The 25,467-nt window shown below is 39.1% G+C and overlaps 1 protein-coding gene across 13 annotated transcripts in view; it reads right to left on the minus strand.

The window, feature by feature from the left end:
- The window catches only part of VPS13B (vacuolar protein sorting 13 homolog B), a 623,510-nt gene that overhangs the window by 296,107 nt on the left and 301,936 nt on the right, over nucleotides 1–25,467 (minus strand). For 9 of the 13 annotated variants that reach the window (XM_084849024.1, XM_084849023.1, XM_084849025.1 and 6 more), the window contains 4 exons: nucleotides 19,339–19,545; nucleotides 7,808–7,979; nucleotides 6,864–6,978; nucleotides 684–825 (listed from right to left, as the gene is read on the minus strand). In XM_084849024.1, coding sequence (XP_084705150.1) covers nucleotides 684–825; nucleotides 6,864–6,978; nucleotides 7,808–7,979; nucleotides 19,339–19,545 — 636 coding nt within the window. Of the gene's footprint in view, nucleotides 1–683; nucleotides 826–1,391; nucleotides 1,459–6,863; nucleotides 6,979–7,807; nucleotides 7,980–19,338; nucleotides 19,546–25,467 lie in introns of all 13 variants that reach the window. The other 4 variants (XM_084849026.1, XM_084849032.1, XM_084849029.1 and 1 more) reach the window with 2 other exon arrangements.

Below are 25,467 nucleotides of genomic sequence, written 5' to 3' on the forward strand. Positions count from 1 at the left end.
AAGTTCTGGAGAATTTAAAAATGTGCTCACTGTTTTATGATATTTTAGTTGGTCCTAATCTGTCAGGGATGCTCTGACTTGGATTCCTGCATTGAGCATGGGGTTGGACTTGATGGTCTTATAGGCCCCTTCCAACCCTACTATTCTATGATTCTAATCAAGGTTATTATTACCTACTGTGGTTTGTACAGTCCCTATTTTCTACATATTATTAGCTTCAAACATGCAAGTGGTCCCCTTAGTTGAAGGGTTATATTCTTAAAATACACAGAAGCTCAACACACAGAAGGGTACTGCAGCACCTTCAAGTCTAACCAATTTATTCTGGCATAAGCTTTCATGGACTCTAGCCCATTGTTCACAAAAGCTTATGCCAGAATACATTTCTTAATCTTGAAGGTGCCAGAAAGCTCTTTGTTGCAATAGACTAACATGGCTAACTCTCTAGAAATTGTTACAAAAGCTCAAATGACTATTCTTCCTTTGCTACTATAGCCAATCTGCTTTTCAAGCATCAATACAGGGCATATTTATTGCCAGAACACCACTGAGAAACAGAACATATTTTAAAACAGACACACACATACTTTTGGATGAGCAGCTCTCTACCATCACCATCACCACTCTTAAATATTGTTTGTTAATGGAAGTTCTGTAATGTACATATTGCATTGATTTCTTACAGAGGGAAAGAAGCCAGAGAAGTTACTGAAAGGATCCTGCTTGCTGACGGGTCGAACCAACAATGTACGTCTGTTCAGCTTGTCAGTACAGGAAAGGAAGATACCTCCACATTTCCCCAGACACCAAGAGTCTTCCCCAAAGCTTGAGGTGATACAGCCAAAAGAAAAAAAAAGCAAAGGAACAAATACAAAGCCATAAGGGAAAAAAATCATTTATTTTAAAAATTAAGCTGAATTCTGCCAAGATTCATTGCACCATATAATACAGACTTTTTGAGTCCTTCATCTCAAGTATCACAGTTCAAATAAATCAAAAAGGGAAATCATAACTTGAAAAGATTTGCCACAGTTTAATTATTTGGAAGCAGTGACTCAGCAGGTGATAAAAATAATAATCAGGAATTAGAGTAGGGTTCTCCATAGGTAATGGCTCACTGTAACTTGATTTGCTTTTAATTACAAACAAGAATAGAAGCTTTATTAGAATGAAAGGAGGTGAACTGCAAGAACTAAATAACTTTAAAACAACACTGAAGTGATTTCCCCCTCCTCTTCCACAACAAGAAATTGACTTATAAAAATATAACATGGTGGTTTATCCTGTAATTCTTGCAATCCTTCTCCTTTCTACATGAGAACAAAAAGCAATGTTTAGGTTTTTAGGATAGTTATTTGGTTAAATGCCTTATTCCACTACAGAAATCTCACCACAAGCTTTTCTTTGCATTGTAGAAATATGCCTTCAAAAAGTCCAGATTGCCACCCTTCTCCTGCTCTGGAAAACACAATGTTCACCTTTTCTGTTCTCTGAAATTGGTCAGAATCCATACAGTTCAACCACATAAAAACTAGATTTGGAATATTTGAAAATGCATACAGCTATCATTGTGATTTGCAAACTTTACTATTAGAACACACCAGTGTTAAGCCCATTTACTTTGTAAGATTAGTTTCAACAAAGAAAAGATTTCAACTGAGAATTCACTCTATTCAAGAGAAATAAGAAACCACTGAATGTTTGCACACGATTAGTAGACAAAAGGAATATATTAGTATTTTGCTGTTTATTAAGATAAAATAAACAAACAAATGTGTTTGTGTTAATGTCATGGATGGGAATATTTTTCTACACATGAAATAGAAGGCACAATAAGTACATTTATTCAAAATCATCTATCTCTGAAAAAAGAGAGGTACATTCAAGCTTAGGGCTAATTGATGTATTTCAGACGTGATTCATATGCAATTGGGCATTCTGATGATATTATGACTTTCAGGTTTGTGTAGTTTCTTTTCAGTATTTAACACGCTTAACAATATTTACAGTCTTCCAGGAGACTGGGAAACACAAAAGGAAGTATTGAACATGTATATTATATATGTAGGATCAGTGTCTGAAAGGAAAGGTGGGAAAGAGGAAAGCCACACAGCCTGTGACAGACCTCTCCTGGAGTAATCCTATACACATCTCTAACAAGATAAATTGCTTACATTTTAAGTAACTGAATAGGGAAAAATGATAATTCAATTTAAAGGTCTTTACCAACAAAATACAGATGGGGTCAGCTGGTAGATGGGCTCACTGGGGAAACAAGAAGAGGGAAGAGAAGAAGTGAGAGGAAAGGAAACTTATCACAGGTCTAAACTTCTTGTTCAAATCCAGATTATATGTGTGGATGACATTTTAGGGAACTAACTGTGGTAATTCAGCGTAGTATCCAATGATATCCCAGCACTAGAACTAATGATGTTGTCCTAGAGTAAACCAACGCTCACAAAACGTAATTAGCACAATGGGAAAAAGCAGTGATTTGCTGCTGAAATTGGCGCTGCTTTTTCCCATTGTGCTAGTTATGTTGTGCAAGTGTTAGTTTAGCACAATTTCATTAGCACTAGTGGTGGGACATCATTGGATGCTACCCAGATATATGAAAAGGGTATTGCATTAAAGGAGAGAATGCATGAATTTAAAATAGAGAGATGGGTAGTTAGACCAAAAAAGTTACAGAAATTGTAGAGAGTAAGAATACAAAACCTAAGAAAAATTGTGTCAGTTTCCAAGCCTTTCCTTTCCCTCTGCAGCAGGTAGTTGAGCTGCTGTGATGGCACAGTGACCTAAACATTAGAGCAGACAGAGCTTTGATTTCTGTTCATTAAAATGGGCATGGTTTCATGTAATGTCCCTGAAAATGGGAGTTGGAACAGGAAAGTGAGCAGAATCAGAGCAGAAGTGGGGTGTACATCAATGTTTTGTACTTTTTCACTGACCTCGTACACAAACAAAACAGGGTTAACTAGCCATCCGTGCTGCTCAACAGATTGTGGAATGGTCAGGGAAGCTTTTAAAATGATCTGGGATACAGTCTCCCTGCCATACAGGGTTGTGCTGCTCACCACTGTGGAAGTCCATGGATAGACACTTGTATGCACAAACATACATTCGATCCTTGAAGAAGGAGCATGGGCCAACTATTGAAAACATTCTCTCTAGCTAACTGTCTTTTTACTATTTAGTGTTCCAACAATATTTGCATCATGCAAATACAAGATCAGGAGTTTCTTCCTAGATCACTGAAAAATTCCACACAATTGTATGTAATAATAATTTTAAAAAATGGTATGTTGAGACTTTTGATTATATCGGGACAAACCAAGATACCATTTCATTTAATGAACCTTCATGTTCATATCCAGGGGGCTGATAATCTTAGATTAGTTGTTGATCGAGTTGCTTTAAACTCTGAAAGAACTGACCAGGCAGCCATCATTTCCTTGGATGCAGAAAAGGCCTTTGACAAAATTCATTGGAAATTTGTTTATGCTACATTGACTAATTTTGGTTTTCCTATAGAATTTTTGAAATGGGTTAAAAACTTATACTCAGCTCCAAGAGGGAGAGTAATGATTAACGGTTTATTTTCAGCTTTTTTTTTTTTACTTGGGCAGGGACAACCAGACAAGGTAGTCCACTTTCCCCATTGATATTCAACTTATGTTTGGAACCTCTGGCGTGTGGTATTAGACAAAACAGTAGTATTCATGGATTTGTCCATTTTGGTTTAGAATTTAAAATTAGCCTTTATGCTGATGATCTTTTGTTGTTTAACTCAAGACTCCAGTCGTCAGTTCCAGCTTTGATGAAACTGATTAATACCTTTGGTGAATTGTCTGGCTATTCAATTAATTGGTCAAAGTCAGAAATAATGCCAAGTGGAGATAGGGTATACTCTAGTGTATTAGCCAATTGGCAATCTCAATGGTGCCCAGAGTTTATTACTTACTTGGAAATAATTATCCCTAGAGATATATCTCAAATGATTAGGTTAAATTTAAACAAGTTGATTAATGATATTTCATGAGATATAGATAGATGGGCATCTTTAAACCTGAGTTTATAGTGTAAGGTGAATATACTTAAGATGAATACCATACCCTGAATTATTTATGTAATACGTGGGATATCTATACTTATACCTGGCAAAGATTTCCAAAAATGTAATGCTTTGTTTTGTAAATTCTTTTGGGGTTCCTTTCCACCAAGAATATATTTGAAAAGGATGCAACTTCCAATTAATAAAGGCAGGTTCGGTTTTCCAGACCTAGCTATATACCATCAGGACTATTTGCTGACCTGTACTAAATTTTGGTCTTTTCCACTCAAATTAGATTTTCCACCTTGGTCAGTGTTGGAATCTTCTTGTCTGGAGCCTCTCTTTAAATGGATGGCATTAGCTTCTCAGCATATTAAGGTAGACAGAGCTTCTCCCACAATTTTGGCAGTTAGAGAAGTGTGGTGTATCACGTCAATTACAGTTTGATCCATTTTCCCATACTAAATTGACTTCCTGGGGAAATCCAGATTTAAGAATTGGCAAGAAAATGTGTTTATGGCAGACCTGGACAGATAAAATGATCTTTACCCTGGATCAATTAGTGGGGGTTGATGATGAGTTTTTGTTATTTTCAACTTTGTGAGATCAATTTGATTTGTCTGCTACAGCAGAATGGCAGTATTTGCAGTTGAAATATTTGTTGATCTAGATTCGGTCCTGCTGCTTTTACTGCTTTGGAGTCTCCAGCAAAAAGTTTTGATTCAGGTCTATTCGACGCCATAATGTCTTTTTAATAAAGGCTTGTCAAATTCGGCTCATTGTTGGAGGTGTAATGCAGTCAATGCTTCTCTTATTCATATGTTTTGGAAATGCCCAATGGTTGCCTCTTTTTGGGGGGAAGTTATCAGACAGATAAATTTTGTATTGGAAAGCTCTTTAATATTTACTGATGTAAATGTCCTTTTAAATTACTTACCTGCTTTGTGGAAGGTAACACATGGTCAGTGTAAATAGATTTTTCCTGCCCATCAGCATAAATGTTTTTTTTTGCACCCTTTTGGTTGCTAAAAGACTGATACTACAATACTGGAAGGATAAAAGCTCACCGCCTATAATGTAATGGACTGAAGACTTAACAACGCTAGCAAAGTTTGAAAGAGTGGTATATAGACATAACTTGCAAATGAACTTATTGGTGGATATCTGGTCTGCTTTTACTGAAGTTTATGTATAACCTATTTTTTCCCTTTTTTTCATTCTAGAATTTTGTAATATTTGAAATGGAGGATTTTAGAATATGTTGTTATATTTTTATTTTGTTTTCTGTTTGTTTTGTTAAAATTCACAATAAAAAATTGAAAAAAGGTACATATCTAGCAAGAATTTTGCTTTACTTTCAGGTATACTGCATATCTTTCATATGCTTGCTATTTCTATATGTAATATAGATATCTAAGCACATCAGCATCATTACCTTTCAGGCACCCTTTCAATATTAAGTAAGCTTACAAATTCATTTGTTTTCCTCAAAATAGTATCTCTACCATTTGTAGTAATTATTAATTTTCACAAGGTATGTTATTCTGAAACTGGATCCCCATAAAGTTTTGGTGTATAGATCTCCTCTATGTAATTCCACGGACTCAGTTTCATGGAAATCTGTCATCTATATCAGCATAGTGTGAACTACTGAGTGTGAAATTCATATAATTAATATGAAATACATACTATTATCCTCTGGTTCCTTACTTATCCCTAGAAAAGAATGAAACTGCCATCGCCAATGGTTGCTGACTATCAGCTTGACTGGGAGCCCTCTCCTCCCTCACAGAGGCCATCAGTTCCAACTGCCCTGTGAGGTAGAGAAAACTAGGCAGTCATTGAGGAATCTCCATTTGCTGCTGTTTTTACCAGGTGGGCTGGGCCCCTCCTCCCCACTTACAGACACCATCAGAAACAACTGTCCTATGAGGAAGAGCAGCAGGACCATCTGGGCCCCCTTACCTGCAGCAGCAGCAGTGACAAGAAGCTGGCAGTTACCAACTAGGCCCTAAAAGGCCTAGTTCTAAATACAGACCCTAAATACAGACAGGCCTGTACGAGCAACAACTTCTAGCTGCATAACAGCCATTTCAAAGCTGGGTTTCCAGACTAATTCTTGGAGGCCTGCTGAGGAGCGTTTTGACTTTTGAGCAGCCTCTTTCTACCACAGCTGGTTGTTATAGGATTGGTTATTAAGAATTGATGCCTGAGTTTTCTTGTTTTACTTTCCCCTTCCCATCCGTTTTTCCTTTTGCGTCATGTCTTTTGAGATTGGAAGCCCGAGGGCAGGGACTGTCTTGTTTTTATGGATCTGTAAGTTGCCCTGGGAGCCTTTCCAGCTAAAAAGTGGAATACAAATTATAGAAAGAAAAAAAGAATTTTCTTTTTTCATTGAAGCAGGTATTCAAAGTGTGGCTGCGTGCGTGCGTGAGTGTGAGCGAGCGAGTCAGAGAGAGAGAAATCTAGCTTGTTACCATACGCTAACCACCTTGTCTGAGGGTATGACAGAATGATTAAATGATGGAAAGCAGTAAACTTATTCAAGACCATATATTGATCTACAGAGACTATGAAGGCAAAGTTAAAATGTTCAGATTAGTGAGGAGGCATGGTTTTTGTTACATTTTGTATGCATTTCCTATTACAACTAATGTTGTTTACTTACTTGTGCAAGCTGTGGCACAGGGATATCATTTCAAATCTGTACATTCACCTCTTCAAATCAAGTATTATTATCTAAGAGACTAATAGTAGACTGTTTCTGTAGGAATGCTAATAAATAATGCACATAAGAGTTGATTGTTACCTGTTTCTATAGTGGTCAATGTTGAAGCTTTCTATTTTACACTTGACTTTAGTGTAGACGTCTTGTACATCTACTGAGGCACTGAGGTCTTCTAATTCACCAACAACACAAATCTCTGCAATATCCAATGAAAATTAGCTTTCAGTTCCAACCCTTAAGACATTATTTCCCCAATAAAACAGAGACATTATTTTGAAGATGTGTAAAACATAACATTTTATCCTTATTTCAGGTTGCTCTACCACAAGGAGAAACTTTAAATACAGCTTAAACAGCTAATAATAGGTACTCCACAAAAGATGGGTTCTGTATTTAGAATCCATATTTCCTGACTAATTTAAATTAAACAAATTTGTTCTAGACCAGCAAAGGGCACAGGCATGCATATCCCTAGATGGATTAGGAAACTCATGTACAAACTGGTGTCTCATGCACTGATCTTGAACCCATCCATCAGTTCACTGATCAACAGTTTTGGATTCAGAGAAACAGGGAGGAGGGGCAAGAATTCAATCCCTCAAAGGGAGCTATTGATCTGACTGGATAGTCCAAACAGGGCTACTGACCTGACTGAGGCGACAAGAACAAAGCAGACTATTGCTGTATGTATGTACAAATCCATCTGTACAAATTCAAATGAATTCATCAGTGCATTGTGCAGGCAAGCATCTGCCAAATGTCCATCTGTTGGAAAGCTGCTGCAGGCTAGGAGGTGCTGGTTGAAGACACATGTCTATCACAGGTGACACAGAGTAGTTAGTTGGGATTTCAATTTTCCTAATGCTATTTATCCTGATATTTTTATGGGCATGTTTCTATGTTTTTTCATCATTTTAATTGCAACCTGCCCTGAGCCTTCACTACTGAGTTTGATATAAATAGACAAAAGTGCTAGGCAACTTCACACCACTGGTTTTGTTTTTAAAAAATTCTGAATGCAATACCTGCACCTTTACTTTCTGGATCTGGTGCAAATAACTTTACAGTAAGTTTTGGCAACATCCATTGCATCCATAAACTAACACGTCCGCTTGATATGCCGATATTGCTTGTTGTTTGCTCTAAGGTGACAGAGTCTGAGAATGGAGAATCATCACCATCTTGTAGAGACTCACCCTGCCAAAAAACCAAAAAAACCCAACCCGAATCAATAAAAATATAACCTTTGCTATTAATGATACTATACAAATATTATTTCATTTAAAAATGTAACACAGCTAATGTACATGTATAAAATAAAATACTTTGAGAAGGTTAATCTGGAAGGGGTCTAACATCGTTGAAGACTCCTCCCAAATTATTTTTGCAGGTCCCCACCCCTCCTAAGGGCTCTGAAACCATGGACATAATATACAGCAATATTGATAATTTTCTCCCCAGTCTGCCTGCACTGTGTCCTGCCCCCAGACCAACTCTACTCTGCAATGAGAATGAAGGAGTAGGACAGGCACAACAGCAGTAGCACACACACACACACACCCCGCCATTACATGTACACACACACTCTTGAGGACAGGAGCTGATCTTGTCTACATTCCTACTCTTCATGCTCAGAGACTTTGCTACCTCCCTTAGCACTACAATAGGTTCCTTTGTTAGAATAGCAGCAGACAGAATCAGGAATAGTTATTTTCAAATGCGTCCAAATGACTTGGATTATATAACTATATACAGACTACCAAGGAATCCATGTCTTTTAGTAGAGGATGAACATAGGTGCCATGTGACTTTGGGTCTTAGAAGTGTAGAATGAGTATACCTGAGTCCAGGAAATACTCCCATGTAGACATGCACAAATAAGGTTTTGTGGGTGGAGCTGGGGAGATGGACTACAGCATTCACTGGCATTTTGAAAATGGAAATTAACGTTTAAATTAACTTTTGCAAATTCCACCTAGTAATAATAGCCTGTCAAGATATGTAGTAAACATATACACTGACCTGTAAATCGTCTGATATACATTGTCTTTATCTTGAAGTGAAACTAGTTATCTAACATGAATGGGCAAAAGACAACAGAACAACCATCTAGGTTTTGAAAACATGTGCTTCAAATAGATGAAAATCCTAACAGCTTTTGAAGTTTCCATGGAAGAAGAATACAATTATCTTATTTGTCTTATCACATACTAAAAATGAAATGTAAAGACTGGGCAATACAATCCTTGTCACTTTGGAAAGATCCCTTAAACATTAATCACCATTGTAGGGTTTGGACTCAGTTGGCAGGCTGAATAATATAGATGAAATATGAGGTCAATAGCAGGTGGGAGTATACAGCAATTTCATTTAGCAGCCTGCAGTATTCCATACGTTCACAGCCAGTAAACAAAGTTAAATATATGGGCCAGGATCCAAAGGGCCAAAAGTGAACAGATATATCTACTAATGCAGTTCTAAATATGGCTGCAAAAGGATTATTAGGAGAGACTGAACCATATCTGAGGCAACGGAACAAACAGCTGCCGCTTTTTCCAGTAAAAGCAGAATAAAAGTGTACAATAAAGTTTCAATTTCTCATAAAAAGCTTATATGCAGCTAAACAAATAATATTGCATTGCTGAAAGTCACCCAGTGCCTCACAGAATGAACTGTCGGTACACAGTTTATTAGGTAAAGCTACTAGGAAATGGATGGTATTTCCAAATTGAGAAAACACTGAGTGATTCTTGGAGATCTGGTGCAATTTCCTAGACCTTTCTGAAACTGAACAATGATGTCTTCTTATCTACCTTAGTAACTCTGCTTGGTTTCTGAGCAAGCTATATAGCTCATCCCCTGCCCTGGTTTTCTCTTTTCTCTCTTTCTACAAGGGAGAATGGGAATTTTAGGTACATGTTCAGAATATATAATTTCTTTCTGGAACTAAATCATCAACCTCTGTATTGGAAATCCCACACAGGGATGGGTAAACGAGCAATGTTCAAGATCGCTAGGATTCTCTGAACATCACTTTGCAGCTGTCCCGTGCCCATTTTCTGTTTGCATTTCGGATTTCTACTTGTGGGAAAATTGCACAAATCGAGCTACCATCGAACATGAAATTTGTGCAAATCTCCCCAAATTTGCACAACTTCCCTCATTTGTGCAACTTTCCTCTATAGACTAAAGCAAGGCTCGTTCAGTTTATGGGGGGAAGTTGTGCGATTAGCACGTTGCGCAAATTGAACTTCAAAATTTGCGCAAATCAAATGAGAGCACATGTTGAACTATTTATGAATATTTTCGGCGGACACATGTCCACAATTGTGTTCAGTGCTTTGAACAGGGCATGCCCGCATGGTTTGTGAGCAAAACCAACATTCTCATAAATCCCTAATCCCATTCATATTATCTGAATTTCTAGGTATTAGCAGAAACTTCCCAAACATTTTCAGAATGCTCCTGTAGGTATGAGATCCAGAATCTTTCTCAACTTTCAAAATAAAAGCTGAGATTCTTAGGTATGATGGAGAACTACCACATCATGTTTTACAAGCCATTTAATACAATTTCTATGCAATGTCATATGACTTATATTTATTTTTATAACCCATTCAATAGCCCACATTCTCAAGTAGGGTTACGGCACTGAATATTCCTATGTTGTTGCTTAATAGGTTTTCTTTCTTTCTGTAACTTGCTGCATCACTCAATTTCTCTTTATGAAATTATGCTCAGCATCTAAGATCCTCCTCCAGGTGCCTCTTCTGAGGGACCCTCAGAAGACAGCAACAAGGGAGAGGACTTTCTCAGTGGTGGCCCCCCCAATTATGGAATGATCTCCCCAACAAGGGCCACCTGTTGCCAACATTGTTATCTTTTCGCCACCAGGTCAAGACCTTTCTCGTTTCCCACACATTTGGCAGCATATGATGAGTTTAATCAGGTCCTGGATTTCTCTTATGGTCATGGATGATTGCTTAATGTTGTTTTAGATATTCAGCATGTTGTCCCTGTATGTACTGTCTGCATGTTTTTACGTAAACTGATTTTAAACTGTGAATATTGCATTTTAATGGTTTTTAATCTTTGTAAACTGCCCAGAGAGCTTCAGCAATGGGGTGTATAGAAATGTAATAATAATAATAAGCCAGCTCAATGCATGATCATATTTTCACTTTTCTGAAATTAAGTATCGTTCTAAAAGTTCTGATAAACCTTTGGAAACAAGTTGGAATGCATGTGATCTGTTGGGATGGGTTCCAAAGGTAGCCAGGATTCCCCACTCCCAAAAGAATGGTATGCATAACAGAAGCCAAAAAAATGAATCAGGATCAGTGAAGGAGGAAAGTATTAGAACAGTGATTCTCCATGTGCTTGAAAGCAATAAGATTACAGAACATATTGAGTACTTTCAGAGTTAGATCTGCCAAATTTTAGATCAGGGACTATATGTATGGGAGGGTTAAGCAAAGAGGGCTTCTCCTGCCCTCCACATATATACCAGCTTCTATTGACATAATTACATAAACAATTTATTTTTGTAACAATAGATCAAACCTAAGAGTAAACAATACATTTCACAGGAAAAATAACATAAAGCCATGGGAAAACTGGATACTTATACATTGGATTTTTAAAAAATTCTTTGGTATTCAGCCATTTCAAACTTTAATCCTTGATACAGAACTTTTGTCTACAGAAATCTGTTTTTCTTTAGCTACAGATATCTTTGCACTATAATAAACTTTTTTTTAAGTGTGGGAAAATGCTTCAAACTGAGTATTCAGAATGTATTGATGATTTTGCTTCACAGAAAATCAGCTTGGTAATAATTAAGGATCAATTTTTACCTATGGTTGCATTCATTAAATCCATGGATCCTAGCATAATTTATGCATATCAAAAATATCCAGTCAGTCCACATAGAGAATAAGTATTTAATTACCCACCAATGCTTAACTTTAAAGGACTCAAATCTGCATTCCTATTAAAATGACAGCAAACCTCCCAGCAGTTTCAAATGCTCAGCCAAACAATATTATTATTATTATTATTATTATTATTAATAATAATAATATTTCTATACTGCCCAATAGCCAAAGCTCTCTGGGCAGTTTACAAAAATTAAAAATATATACAGAGATTAAAAACCATTTACATAAAAACACATGAACAGACAATATACACAAAAGAAACATATATCTAAAACAACTTCAAACAACCTCAAAAACAACCATAACCATAAGACATTCCAGGTTTGATTAAAACTTATATGCTGCTGAATGCCTGGGGGAAGAGAAAGGTCTTAAACTGGTGCCAAAAAGATAACGATGATGGCACCAGGCGGGTGTCATTGGGGAGATCATTCCATAATTTGGGGGCCACCACCAAGAAGGCCCTCTCCCTTGTCGCCATCTTCTGAGCTTCCCTCGGTGTAGTCAGCTGGAGGAGGGCCTTAGATGTTGAGCGTAGTATACTGATAGGTTCATGTCAGGAAAGGTGCTCTGTCTGGTATTTTGGTCTCAAGCCGTGTAAGGCTTTATAGGTTATAATAATACACACATTAAGTGAACTGACAATATTTCTTATGGAAATATAATTGGAAGAAAATATCAAATTATAATATCCAACTGTATAAACCAACTGCTACAGAAAAGCTATCACAGATAAAATGCACTACATATCCATCGGACATAAGCATCAAAATATGAGCTTGGTAACTGCCAGTTCAACTGGCCATGTGAACTGGTCCTAAGTTTATGAGGATCTCTCTCATGTTACAGGTTTATCAATCACCTTTCCATGTTTTTCTCCAAAATAAAACAATACATAACACTAGCACAGACCACTGAAAGAGTTTTTCAGTGTATATTATTAATTCCCTTTACTAAAACGTGTGGAATTTAGGTTGGCAAGATTACAGTAATGATTGCTGCCATGACTATGATTTGCAGATGTTTCCCAAGAGAGGCAATTCATTCTCTCTTTTAGGAGATGTGGGGGGTTTTGCACCATGAAACTTAATTTACCATATGAACAGAGTTAGCTTTATGTCTTCACTAAGAGGTCAATTATACATATAAAGTAACAGGAATGCTTGATTTTTAAGCAGTCTGGAGAATACAAGGTTGAAAATAACACTAGACAACTTGGAAAAATACTCCAGAATATATTTCTTTTGTACATATATAAAATGTAGCTGAACTTCAGTGTTGCAATCTGTTCTTCATTGTTGTTTGAATCTGTTCTTATAACTCATCATTAATCACATGCTTGGATGTTGTTACATCTTGTTTTTCAGTATTTCGATATCCTCTGACAACAAAAATTTCCAATACTTCACAATCACAGGCTGCAGTCCTATAACCATCTACCTGGGACTATGCGCCATTGAACTCAATGGGACTTACTTCTGAGTAGAGATCCATAGGATTGCTCTGTTAATTGTTCTGGTTTCCAGACTTAAATTTATTTTAAATTTAATTTAAAGGCAATAGCTGAGGTTCTTGAGCTTATAAAAACAAGTCTAGTATTTATTTTTAAATAAATAGTCACTTTCTAAAAGTAAAATGCAACTCAGTTTTTCATAATAAAAGGAGGCTTTGTTGCTGCAACCCTATCATTGTATTTTTGGATGCATTCAAGCAACCATTTCAGGCAGTGATGTGAGAGTAGCAGTCTTGTGCTCTGTAAGATGTGGCCCTGCATGGAGCATCATGCTATTTAACTTTTGAAGAATGCAGAAAATAGTCTTGGTGGCTGGTTGTTCCCAGGCTCTGAAACTTCTTGCCAAGGGGGGCCCAGCCAACCCTGTCCCTGATGACTTTCCACCAGCAAGCAAAAACATTTTTATTTAGACAGGCATTTAGCCCATAAACCAAATATGCTGTAATTGGTTATAGCTGCTTATTTGTATTTATTTTACTGATGTTTTACCTGGCTGTTTTTATACTTTTTTGTATGTTATTGCTGTTTTACTGTATTTTATAATAAATATTTTATTGTATTACTGCTATTAGCTATCTGAGAACCATTTGGTGGAAAGATTTTAATAAAGGAAGAATTGCTTACTGTTTTTCTCATTCATTACCATATATGAGAAAAGGGATGGGTGGGGAGACCCTCAACTCAAAGAAGATAAGCTCTAAGAATCTCCATCTCAAAATTTCCTCATAATCCATGCTGGAAAAATTGGTGATACTACCACAAGTACATATATCTTGCAGGAAGAAGTGGGTGCTGCACAATTAAGAAACTACTGTTGGTGTGATTGCTGCTAAAGACATAAATGTATGGGAGATTAGTTGTGTAAACGTAATATGTAAAGGAGATAAGTCATTCTCCGCATGGTTCAGGCAATTTTGGCCACACAAGAAAAACTGCCTCAAAGAAGGATTTTGCTGGCATGACTGGACCTGCCTGAATCATGTGGTTAGACCCTTCACGCAAACAGCTTCCAACTGGTTAAGTTTGTATTCTTGAAGGCAATCACCAGAATATTGTAAGAAAAGGTCCCAAGATGGGGACCAAAATAGCTCTTCCAGTCATCAAAATGAAAGCTGTCTGCATACTTTTGGATAGGTTGGGAAATAATTTCACATTACAATATCTAATACACACACACAAAATTAAAATTTTTAGAAATGCACAGTTCCAATAAAAATGTTAGAAACTCTGACAAGAAACTATTTCTCATGCTACTTTATTTTGAGTTAAGTAAATCTACACATTAATTTTCTACTTTGCATCCAAAGCCATAGAAATAATGCCAGAATCTAGATGACTGAACTATTTTCCCACCCCTCCTCATGCCAAGCCTTAAAATACACAATTTAATTCTTTTGCCAATTCTTGCAAATTGACCCAAAATACAGAGTTTATTTTTCTTAGGAGAATTTATCTTTATTCATCTGGAAGAACTAAACACATAAGGCCTTCATCCTTGGCCCGCATTAAAGCTCCAGGATGATCAGAGTTTTGGGCAAATTACTGGTCTGCCTTATCAAAATAACTTCTGCGTTCTGTTCAATCATACAGCTTCCCCAAGGACTAAACACTTCCTCAACTGTTTGTACTTAAGTAAACAGTAACAAGTGGCCAGTTGTAGTCTGTACTACCTTTGCTCCAATGCAAGGGTGGTAAAAATGATTAACTGTTTCTAAGCCCTGGTACTTAAGCCTCTCACTCATGTTTCCATCTCCGCCACCACCCAGTTTGCAATTCAGGAATCCTGATAACTTTACCCACACAAGAGTGCAGCACTCCCCATCAACCTGTCAGCATGAAAAGAATTATTCACAGCTTAAAAGTATAAATCATCTACAGATAGTATAAATAAATACTTCATATGCTATTTAATACAAACATACCACCCCACCCCTCTACCCCCAATTCATTTATAGTAAATCTAGTACACTTGAAAGAACGGAAACGCCTTTCAAAATAATCATTCTGGCCCAGCAGAGAAGTAGTATGCTTTAATTGTGAAATGTCTGAAGTAAAGAAAAAAAAAATCAAATGGAGATGGGGTGCAGCATATTTTTATTTGACAACATTCAAGGCTTTAAACGTAAATTATAAGGGATGTATAAACAAAACAGAAACAAATTTCAAAGTGGTCCCCTGATATGACAATAATCTAAATACATCCAGGAAATGTTACACCATAGCAAATTCCAGCAATTGTAACTTAACTAAAATATTATAAATCCAGAAGAAATAAATTCTTCAGCTTAATGAGTCTACCTATATTGTTACTGTTTACCATACTAAGGGTGCAATCCTATTCAGATAGGCGGCTGCCTCCGAACTCGGAGGCAGCCACCTATCCAACGCAGGGCAGGAGAAGCACAGAGGGGATAATTCCTTCCGCACTTCTGCCCTGCATTTTTGGCTAGACAGCCGATTGCATCTGTCTAGCCGTGGGAGGGCTGAGCGGGGGAGGAGGCTACTGTATGACACACTGGATGTGTCACACACGAAGCTCGGCTCTCCCTGCCCCAGAATGCCCCCTGGAATGCCCCTTTTTGGCTGCTCTGCACTCCTCTTGCGAGCGTGGAGGACGGGGCTGTTCCACGCTGCCTCCAAGGCAGCACGGAAGTGAAGGGAGGTCAGTTCCCAGAAAACCAGATATCCTATGGCCGTCTAGCCACTGTCTAGTGGCCATAGGATTGCTTCCTAAGAAAATGTTGATCATCTTTGAGAAACAATATTCAGATATATTGATTTATGATAATTAAATGTAATCTATTTTTGTATGGACTTTTTTCTTTAATAATTTCTGAGATCAAATTTGGAACTGCAGCTCTTGTTGCTCTTGCCGCTTACCAACTTCAGAGCTATACAAGTGCGGTAACGTCCTCCACCAGAACTGAATATGTGCAAGGAAGGTGGAAAAGTCCAAGTCAGGCACCACTGCAGCCTTTTCAAGGGACAAAAGTGACAAGTCTACTGGCATCCCTACCACTACTTCCCATCAGAGCCCCTATTATTGCAAGTAAATCCTGGTGCAACCCAAAAGATAACCCAAAAGAAACTTCTGGTGTGGTCAAAGCCCTTTTTATTTGTAAGGTACTTTAATGCTGGGTGGGATACGCGTAGTTGCTGGGCAAATCATTATAAGCCAAGGAATTGATCTGGGACAAGCCAATCCATGTATGTGAGAGAGGCACGTGTGTGTCTGTGTGCGTGTGAGAGAGAGAGACAGAGAGAGAGAGAATGGATGTAAATTTTCCTTGAACTACAGACTAAGGATTATAAAACCATGAAAGGGGATAGGAAGTGAGAGGTGTCGTGACCAATACCCCAATGACAAGTAATTCTCTATTAATTTACTTTGAGCCAGGATAAACTGCCCAGTTCTCACAACTCTTGAAGCTTAAGGGGAAGTCCCTATTGACCATTTTGGAAGTAGGACAGATGCTGGCCGTGGCTCTGGCTGCCCAGGCCTTTTGAGGAAGGTTGTCACAATCCCTTGGGCCCCTCTTTCCTTAAGCTCTCACAAAACACACAAAAGGAGAGGCTTGAGTCTCACACCTTTAATTCGTTATTCACAGGTTTATTACAGATGCAAATCCTCAAAGACTCTCTGGCTACAAAGGAATGCCTCCAGGGGATTCAGATGGAATGGAAAGTTGCCCACAGTTTGAAAGGGCGGCGATCTGGCTAGGCTAACTTAGGGAGGGAGGTCCCACCCCTCGCATGATGCTTCCCTGTGTAGCCTCTCACGCATCGCTAACTGGTTCGACTGTCTGAGCTCTGCCCCTGATGTTTCCCTCTTAGCTCTGCATCTCTGCCTCGTGTCTCTTAGGTCACAGTCCTCAAGCCCCTCCTCCTCCTGCTTGCTGTTTCTTACAGAGGGGGTAAGGCGGAAGCTTTGTGCCCGGCCAGCTGGGAATTGGTAACCTGAGAAGCACGCCTACCCATATCTGAACTGGCTTGTGAAAAAGCCTCCCTCAGGTCTGGCTGCTCCTCTTCTGAATCTAAGCGGCTATCTCCCTGCACTCAGAATCAAAGGTGTCTGATCAACTACTAAAGGTCTCCTTTGGAAAAACTATGTCTAAAAACTTGTGGCCCTTCAGATGTTTTGGCTTACAACTCCCAGAATGCTTCACCACTGGCTTTACTGACCAGGGATGATTGGAGTTGTAGGCTAAAACATCTGGAGATCCACAAGTTGCCCATCCCTGCTCTAGAAGCTGCAGAACTACTCCGTCCACCAACTTATGCAAGCGGTTTGCAAGTGGAGCCAGAGAATGCTCCCCATGAAGCTGAATGTTCCCTAGCAGTAACAAATTATGTACCAAGCAGAGCATTAGCACAAGAGAAGCCATCTTGAATCCATTTATCTTGTGTTTGCGTTCCATATCAGCTATTAATATTTATCTTGATGAAACCAGAAAAAGCAAGGAAAAGTTTCCTTTTTGCCACTTTTTAAAGCAAACCACCAGTCTTACTAAACTAAAAAGTGGCTTTCATGTGTTCTGTGAAGCTATTTCACAGTCCAGACCTAGAAATTCAAATAAGGCTTATGTCAACCACTTCCCCTTGAAACCCATCCCTCCCTTAAAATCTCCAGATGAACCCCAACATTGAAACTACTTTGGGATGGACAGACAGTAGATAACAGCTCCATGTAGCGAAGTAATATAAAAGGTGTACTTAGAATTAGAAAGCCTACAATCTCAAGATTGTGTGGATGTATCCTCAGAGCATCTGGATAAGCTGATAAGGGATCAGCAATCCCAGAGATAGAACGTCAGACCCAAGGCTACTGCAAGGAATACAGTTTGCTTGGTATGAGGATCATTATTGAATTGATAAACTTTAATTTATTTGGACTATTAATCAGGCAGATGCACTGTGTCAGCTGATTTTTATATAAGAATAAAATGATTATGTGGCCCAAAACTCTCAAGAGTAATACACAAGGCTTCGCACCTTTGAGTGTTAAGGACTTAAAACCTGTCTTCCCTCAATGGCTGGCACATGGGTCTCCTAAATACCTCACATTCTGAAGCACTCCTGTAGTCAGAAGGCCATAAGAAAGACTGAAAATGTAGGTTGCTTATGTGGCTTACTTAAGCAAAGCATTACAAAATCACTTGTGATCTTAAATAGTTTTGACAATCTCAGCTGGAGAATTGCGTGCTGTAGTATGTTTTTGCTATCAAAGTGCACAGCAAAGTGATTAATGCTCTCCAACACAGATTCTCATACGAAGGGTAGCAACTGACTAGCCGCCTTGAGAGCCATTTTTGGTGGAAAGGCGGGACCTGAATGTAACAAACAAACAGGTGTTAATGGAAGCCTATTGGGCCAGATTTGATTGTTATGTGCAAGCTAGATAATGCTAAAACAGTGAGTGCTGAAATGTAAGTACCCAAAACAAAGAAACTCCACCCCAATAAAAATGCTAGTAATGAGGTGTTGCTGTTCTCTAATCATTTAGTTTTGGTGGTCATGTTCAGGACACACCACATTAGTGCATATGGGAGAAGTTCTACATATGAACTTCTAAGCTGTGCCAATTCCCAATTCCTCAAGTAGCTCAGGTTCTGGGGACAGAGCAAGAGATGACAGTGCTGTATATTGGAATACACCAAGCTCTTTTTAAAATGCTACATCTTGCCTCTAAAAATAGTGTTTGGCAGGGACTAACTGAGCTCAGTGGGGCTCCTGCTCCAAATCCACTGTTCAGTAAACAGTTCTGATCCTTGAAGCAGCCTGTGCATTAAGAGATGTGACAACTGGGAGAAAAGAAGTGTCTTCACATTTCAAAATGTCAGGCAATATTATCTGAAACCTACAAGAATGCCATCCCATAAGATGGACACAGTCATAAATGGCCAGCTGCTATCTGCAGAGGCTTGTGCACCTCTCCCCTCTTCCTCCAGCTTGGCTTTCACTTCTATTTTTTTAAATTAACAAATTAAATTATCTTTATCCATGTTCAGTTACCTGCTTTTTTATCCTTTTGATACCTATTTGGTCACTTGCCCAGCCGCTATCTAGCAGATCACTATTACATGCCAATATAATTTTTAATTACCTCTGTAGTTGTCCCCAAGTCAGCAGATGGACTACATGTGCTGGTATCTGGTGGAGCTGTCCCAACGCTACTTTTTACAGGGGAGCTAGGAGGTGCAGGTCCTGAAACAGATTCTGTATAGGCCAGAGACTGATGCAGAATCCCTTTCCTTTGAATCTTATTCCAGACCTTGCTCATTATATCTGTTAGTTCATACAGCAACTGCACCTTAAGTGGAAAAAAGACAATTAGCTTCAGCAAATTATTAAATAGCAACATTCTCCCTTAAGAATTCAAGCACTGACTAAGCAAAAATACTACCCTGGTATTACCCAATTAAGGGAGCAATCCTATGGCCACTAGACACTGTCTAGAGGGCCATAGGATATGCTCATTTTTGGGAACCGACCTCGGAGCCCGTGCTCCGAGGTCTATTCCTGGAAAACTGACTGCCCCCATTGTCCACGCTGGCTCAGAGGCAGCGCGGAGAAGCCCTGCTGTCCACGCTCAGAAGAGAAGCGCGGAGCAACTAAAAAGGGGTGGGGCTGGGGGGCGGTCTGGGGCGGGGATAGTGGAGCTGCGCGTACAACACATCCTATGATACGTATGGCAGCTTCCTTTCCCGGTCAGCCCCCCCCCCCCCCCAGCTAGACAGCCATTTTCGGAGGCAGGAGCAAGGCAGGAGAGGAACGGAGGGAATGGTTTATTTATTTATTTCATTTCTATACCGCCCAATAGCCGAAGCTCTCTAGGCAGTTCACAAAAATTAAAACCAAAGGGCACACAATAAAGCAATACAAAATATACAAAACATTAAAACCACAGTATTTTACTGTGATCCCCCCGCCCCCTGTGCCTCTCCTGCCTTGCTTTGGATAGGCAGTCGCCTCCGAGTTTGGAGGCGGCTGCCTATCTAGTTAGGATTGCACCCTAAAAATAGTATTTTGATGCTTATCGAAATTAACCCAACATGAAAAAAAACGAAGTATAGTAAGGTCTATAAAAATACAAGTCCCACATCTCATCTTGTACAACTGAAGTTGTAGCTTTAACAAATAAAGACTTATTTTTTTAGTTTCTGGAGTACTTCATGAGGTCAGACACAAGCTGCCTCATCAGACTTGCAAAATTCCCAAATTCTAAAAAAAAAAAAAGCAATCTAATTTTTAAAATGCAGGAGAATTCTTTTGCCATGGTAGATATGAAATGGTTCTCTGTATGTAGACAACATAATCAACATCCTACTGAACAGTCTCCTGGGATGTGTCATTTCAATATTCAGAAAACATTCTGTATAACTTGCATATTGTTTGACTCAATTCTAAGGTATTTACACAAGGCTTCATAAATAAGCATTGATCATGGAATTTGTATGACAACAGATTGCCATATACTGTATTTAAAAACCCCAGGGAAACTACAAACACGATACATAAGCAGATGGACAGCTGGATGCCATCCTCAGCTTCCCATTATGGAGGAAAAAAAGCATTTTTTTCATATTTTATAAAGGCGTTTCAGCCCCAGGACATATCTAAAGGATGATACTCGCTTCTAATGTGGGCAGAACAGATGCAGAAAAACACTGGTGTCAGTCTTTATTTGACAGAAAACAGGACTTGATTTTGTAGATATGAGAAAATGATTTATCTTCATAGATTTTGTCTCAGCTGCCGTTATATAGGTACAGTGTTGGAAAAATGCCTTTACATCTGGTAAAATCTATCTCAATTAATATTTTAATGTTTAAATTTAATATCTGAATCTAACATTTGATGTATTTATTATTTCATATTGTTTTTATATTGGTTTTTATATTTTATTTTATGTATTTCTTATGTAAACCACTTAGAAACTTTATGATATATCAAGTGGTATATATGCAATTTAAATAAATAAATGATTCCCATACATTTTGACATACAACCTTTTTGTTAAGAGATGCATTTTCAAATTTTCCATGTTTTTTAATGTCTTTTTTGGTATTTAGAGAGATAATCCATCAGTAAGGGCAGTAATATTGCCATAAAAGGGATATTGATTGTGGCATATATGGATGGCAGCACAGCATAATTCTGCTGAAAACTTCTCATTTGTGTCTAGTATACTTTGATAACCCGATCAAGAGTCAATCATCTATGTAACCCCTTGTAAAAACAATTGATTAGAATTTCAAGCATTCGTGCTTTGAACATTATTAGGTCACAGAGAAGGTACTTCTTAACTATTTCACTGCATTATAGTAATGTTGATGCTACTCTGAGTCAGTGCAGACGTAATGCAATGACACCTTGTTAACAAATTGGGGCCTAGCCTCAAGAATCTGCTCCCTCTTTGCAGTTTGTGTTTTTCCTGGAGAAAAGTTCCCTTTCAGCCCCAACATTTACTGCAGTTAGGGCAAGCCAGGGTTTCTTAAACCAGGGTCCAAAATTGTCTGCTTAATCGTGGTGAAAGGAGAAGGGGAGTTATGTCAGAGAGGGAGGGTACTAGGAGAAGAGAGCGCATAACTGAATAGCTGGGCCCAGATTTTTATGTACATAATTAAAATAGTTCTACTCCGTCTTTCTGGCTTCAAGGGACACTGAAGCCAACTCACAATACACATAAATATAATAAAACCTGTACGTATAAAAAGCAAACTAGCCAATTGGAGAAAACATCTTTAAAAAATTCAATGCAGAACAGGGGATACCTGGTTTGACTACAGCAATATACTGTATGTGAAAACAAGCCTGGGATTGTAGTTGACTACAAACTGAACACAAGTCAGCAATGTGATATGGCTTCAAAAAAGGCCAATTGAGACTCCATTCATGAACAAGTTTCTAAGTCACAGGAAGTAATTGTTCCACTTTGTTCTGCACTTCTCAGACCTTAACTGGAGTACTGTATACAGTTCTGGGCAATGAACTTTAAGAAGGATATTGGCAAACTTAAATTAGTTCAGAGCCGCAGTGAAAGATGGTCAGCAGTATGAAGAACAAGTCCTATGAGAAATGTCGAAGGAACTGCGTATGTTTAGCCGGGGGAAGAGAAGGCTGGGCGGGAGGGGGAACATGATAGAATCTTTCTAGTACCTGAAGGGATGCCACACAGAAAAGAACAAAACCTTTTTCTCTGCAGCACCAAAGGACAGTACTAGATCTAATGGGATTATGTTACAGAAGGGTATATTACGGCTGAACATTAGGAGAAAAGTCTTGAAGGTAAGACCAGTTCAACAATGGAACCTATTACCAAGAGCGATGGTGGGGACCCTTCCTTGCTTGTTGTTGTTGCTGAGTTGTTAACTCGTGTCTGACTCTTCGTGACCCCATGGACCATAGCATGCCAGGCCTTCCTATCCTCCACTCTCTCCTGGAGTGTGCTCAAGTTCATATTCATCGCATCGGTGACGCTATCTAGCCATCTCATCCTCTGCCGTCCCCTTCTCCTTTTGCCTTCAGTCTTTCCCAGCATCAGGGTCTTTTCCAGGGAGTTTTGTCTTCGCATTAGGTGGCCAAAATATTTGAGCTTCAGCTTCAGTATCTGTCCTTCCAATGAGCACTCAGGGTTGATTTCCTTGAGGATGGACTGATTTGACCTCCTTGCAGTCCACGGGACTCGTAAGAGTCTTCTCCAGCACCACAGTTTGAAAGCATCAATTCTTTGGTGCTCAGCCTTCCTTATAGTCCAGCTCTCACAGCCATATATTACTACTAGGAAAACCATAGCTTTGATTAGACGGACCTTTGTCGGCAAGGTGATGTCTGCGCTTCTTACTATGCTGTCTAGGTGTGCCATAGCTTTCCTCCCAAGGAGCAAGCGTCTTTTAATTTCATGGCTACAGTCACCGTCTGCGGTGATCTTGGAGCCCAAGAAAGTAAAATCTGTCACTGCTTCCATTTCTTCCCCTTCTATATGCCAGGAAGTGATGGGGCCAGATGCCATGATCTTAGTTTTTTTAATGTTGAGTTTCAAACCAGCTTTTGCACTCTCCACTTTCACCCTCAACAAGAGGTTCTTGAGATCCTCTTCGCTTTCTGCCATTACGGTGGTATCGTCTGCGTATCTGAGGTTGTGGATAATTCTCCCAGCAATCTTAATTCTGACCTGTGATTCATCCAACCTGGCATTTCTCATGATGTACTCTGCATATGAATTAAATAAGCAGGGCAACAATATGCAGCCTTGTCATACTCCTTTCCCAATTTTGAACCAATCGGTTGTTCCATGTCCGGTTCTTACTGTTGCTTCTGGACACTCATACAGGTTTCGCAGGAGACAGGTAAGGTGGTCTGGTACTCTCATCTCTTTAAGAATTTGCTACAGTTTGTTGTGATCCACACAATCAAAGGCTTTAGCGTAGTCAATGAAGCAGAAATATGTTTTTCTGGAATTCTCTTGCTTTCTCCATGATCCAGTGAATGTTGGCGATTTGATCTCTAGTTCCTCTGCCTCTTCGAAACCCAGCTTGTACTTCCGGTAGTTCTCGGTTCACATGCTGCTGAAGCCTAGCTTGTAGGATTTTGAGCATCACCTTGCTGTCATGTGAAATGAGCGCAATTGTGCGGTAGTTTGAACACTCTTTGGCATTGTGGTTCTTTGGAACTGGAATGTAAACTGACGTTTTCCAGTCTTGTGACCACTGCTGAGTGTTCCAAATTTGTTGGCATATTGAGTGCAGCACTGTAACAGCATCATCTTTTAGGTTTTTAAATAGCTCAGCTGGAATACCGTCATCTCCGCTAGCTTTGTTGTTAGTAATGCTTCCTAAGGCCTACTTGACTTCACTCTCTAGGATGTCCGGCTCAAGGTCAGTGACCGCACTATCATGGCTATCAGGGACATTAAGATCTTTCCTGTATAGTTCTTCTGTGTATTCTTTCCACCTCTTCTTAATCTCATCCGCTTCTGTTAGGTCCCTGCCTTCTTTGTCCTTTATCATGCCCGTCTTTGCACAAAATGGTCCCTTGAGATCTCCGATTGTCTTGAAAAGATCTCTAGTCTTTCCCATTCTGTTGTTTTCCTCGATTTCTTTGCATTGTTCATTTAAGAAGGCCTTCTTGACTCTCCTTGCTATTCTCTGGAAATCTGCATTCAGTTGGATATATCTTCCCCTTTCTCCCTTGCTTTTCGCTTCCCTTCTTTCCTCAGCTACTTGTAAAGCCTCATCAGACAGCCACTTTGCTTTCTTGCATTTCTTTTTCTTTGGGATGGATTGAGTTGCTGCCTCCTGAACAATGTTACGGACCTCCGTCCATAGTTCCTCAGGCACTCTGTCTATCAGGTTGAATCCCTTAAATCTATTTGTCACCTCCACTGTATATTCATCAGGGATATGATTTAGGTCATACCTGAATGATTCAGTGGTTTCCCCTACGTTCTTCAATTTAAGTCGAAATTTTGCAAGATCTGAGCCACAGCCAGCTCCAGGTCTTGTTTTGACTGACTGTATAGAGCTTCTCCATCTTTGGCTGCAAAGGACATAATCCATCTGATTTCAATATTGACCATCTGGTGATGTCCATGTGTAGAGCCGCCTCTTGTGCTGTTGGAAAAGAGTGTTTGCTATGATCAGCATGTTCTCTTGGCAAAACTCTATTAGCCTTTGTCCTGCTTCATTTTGTCCACCAAGGCCATGCTTGCCTGTTATCCCGGTGATTTCTTGACTTCCTACTTTAGCATTCCAATCCCCTATGATGAAGAGGACATCTTTTTTTGGTGTTAGTTCTAGAAGGTGTTGTAGGTCTTCACAGAACCGATCAACCTCAGCTTCTTTGGCATCAGTGGTTGGGGCATAGACTTGAATTACTGTGATGTTGAATGGTTTGCCTTGAATTCGTACTGAGATCATTCTATCGTTTTTGAGATTGTACCCCAGTACTGCTTTTCCCACCCTTTTGAAGACTATGAGTGCTACTCCATTTCTTCTCAGGGATTCTTGCTCACAGGAGTAGATATAATGGTCACCTGAATTAAATCCGCCCATGCCTGTCCATTTTAGTTTGCTGATTCCCAAGATGTCGATGTTCAATCTTGCCATCTCATGTTTGACCACCTCCAGCTTACCTTGATTCACTGATCTTACATTCCAGGTTCCTAAACAATATTGTTCTTTATAGCATCGGATTTTCTTTTCACCACCAGACACATCCACAGCTGAGTGTC

Source organism: Heloderma suspectum, chromosome 4 (assembly GCF_057233095.1).
Source record: "Heloderma suspectum isolate Gila_16-S chromosome 4, 16-S_ref, whole genome shotgun sequence".
Taxonomy (NCBI): domain Eukaryota; kingdom Metazoa; phylum Chordata; class Lepidosauria; order Squamata; family Helodermatidae; genus Heloderma; species Heloderma suspectum.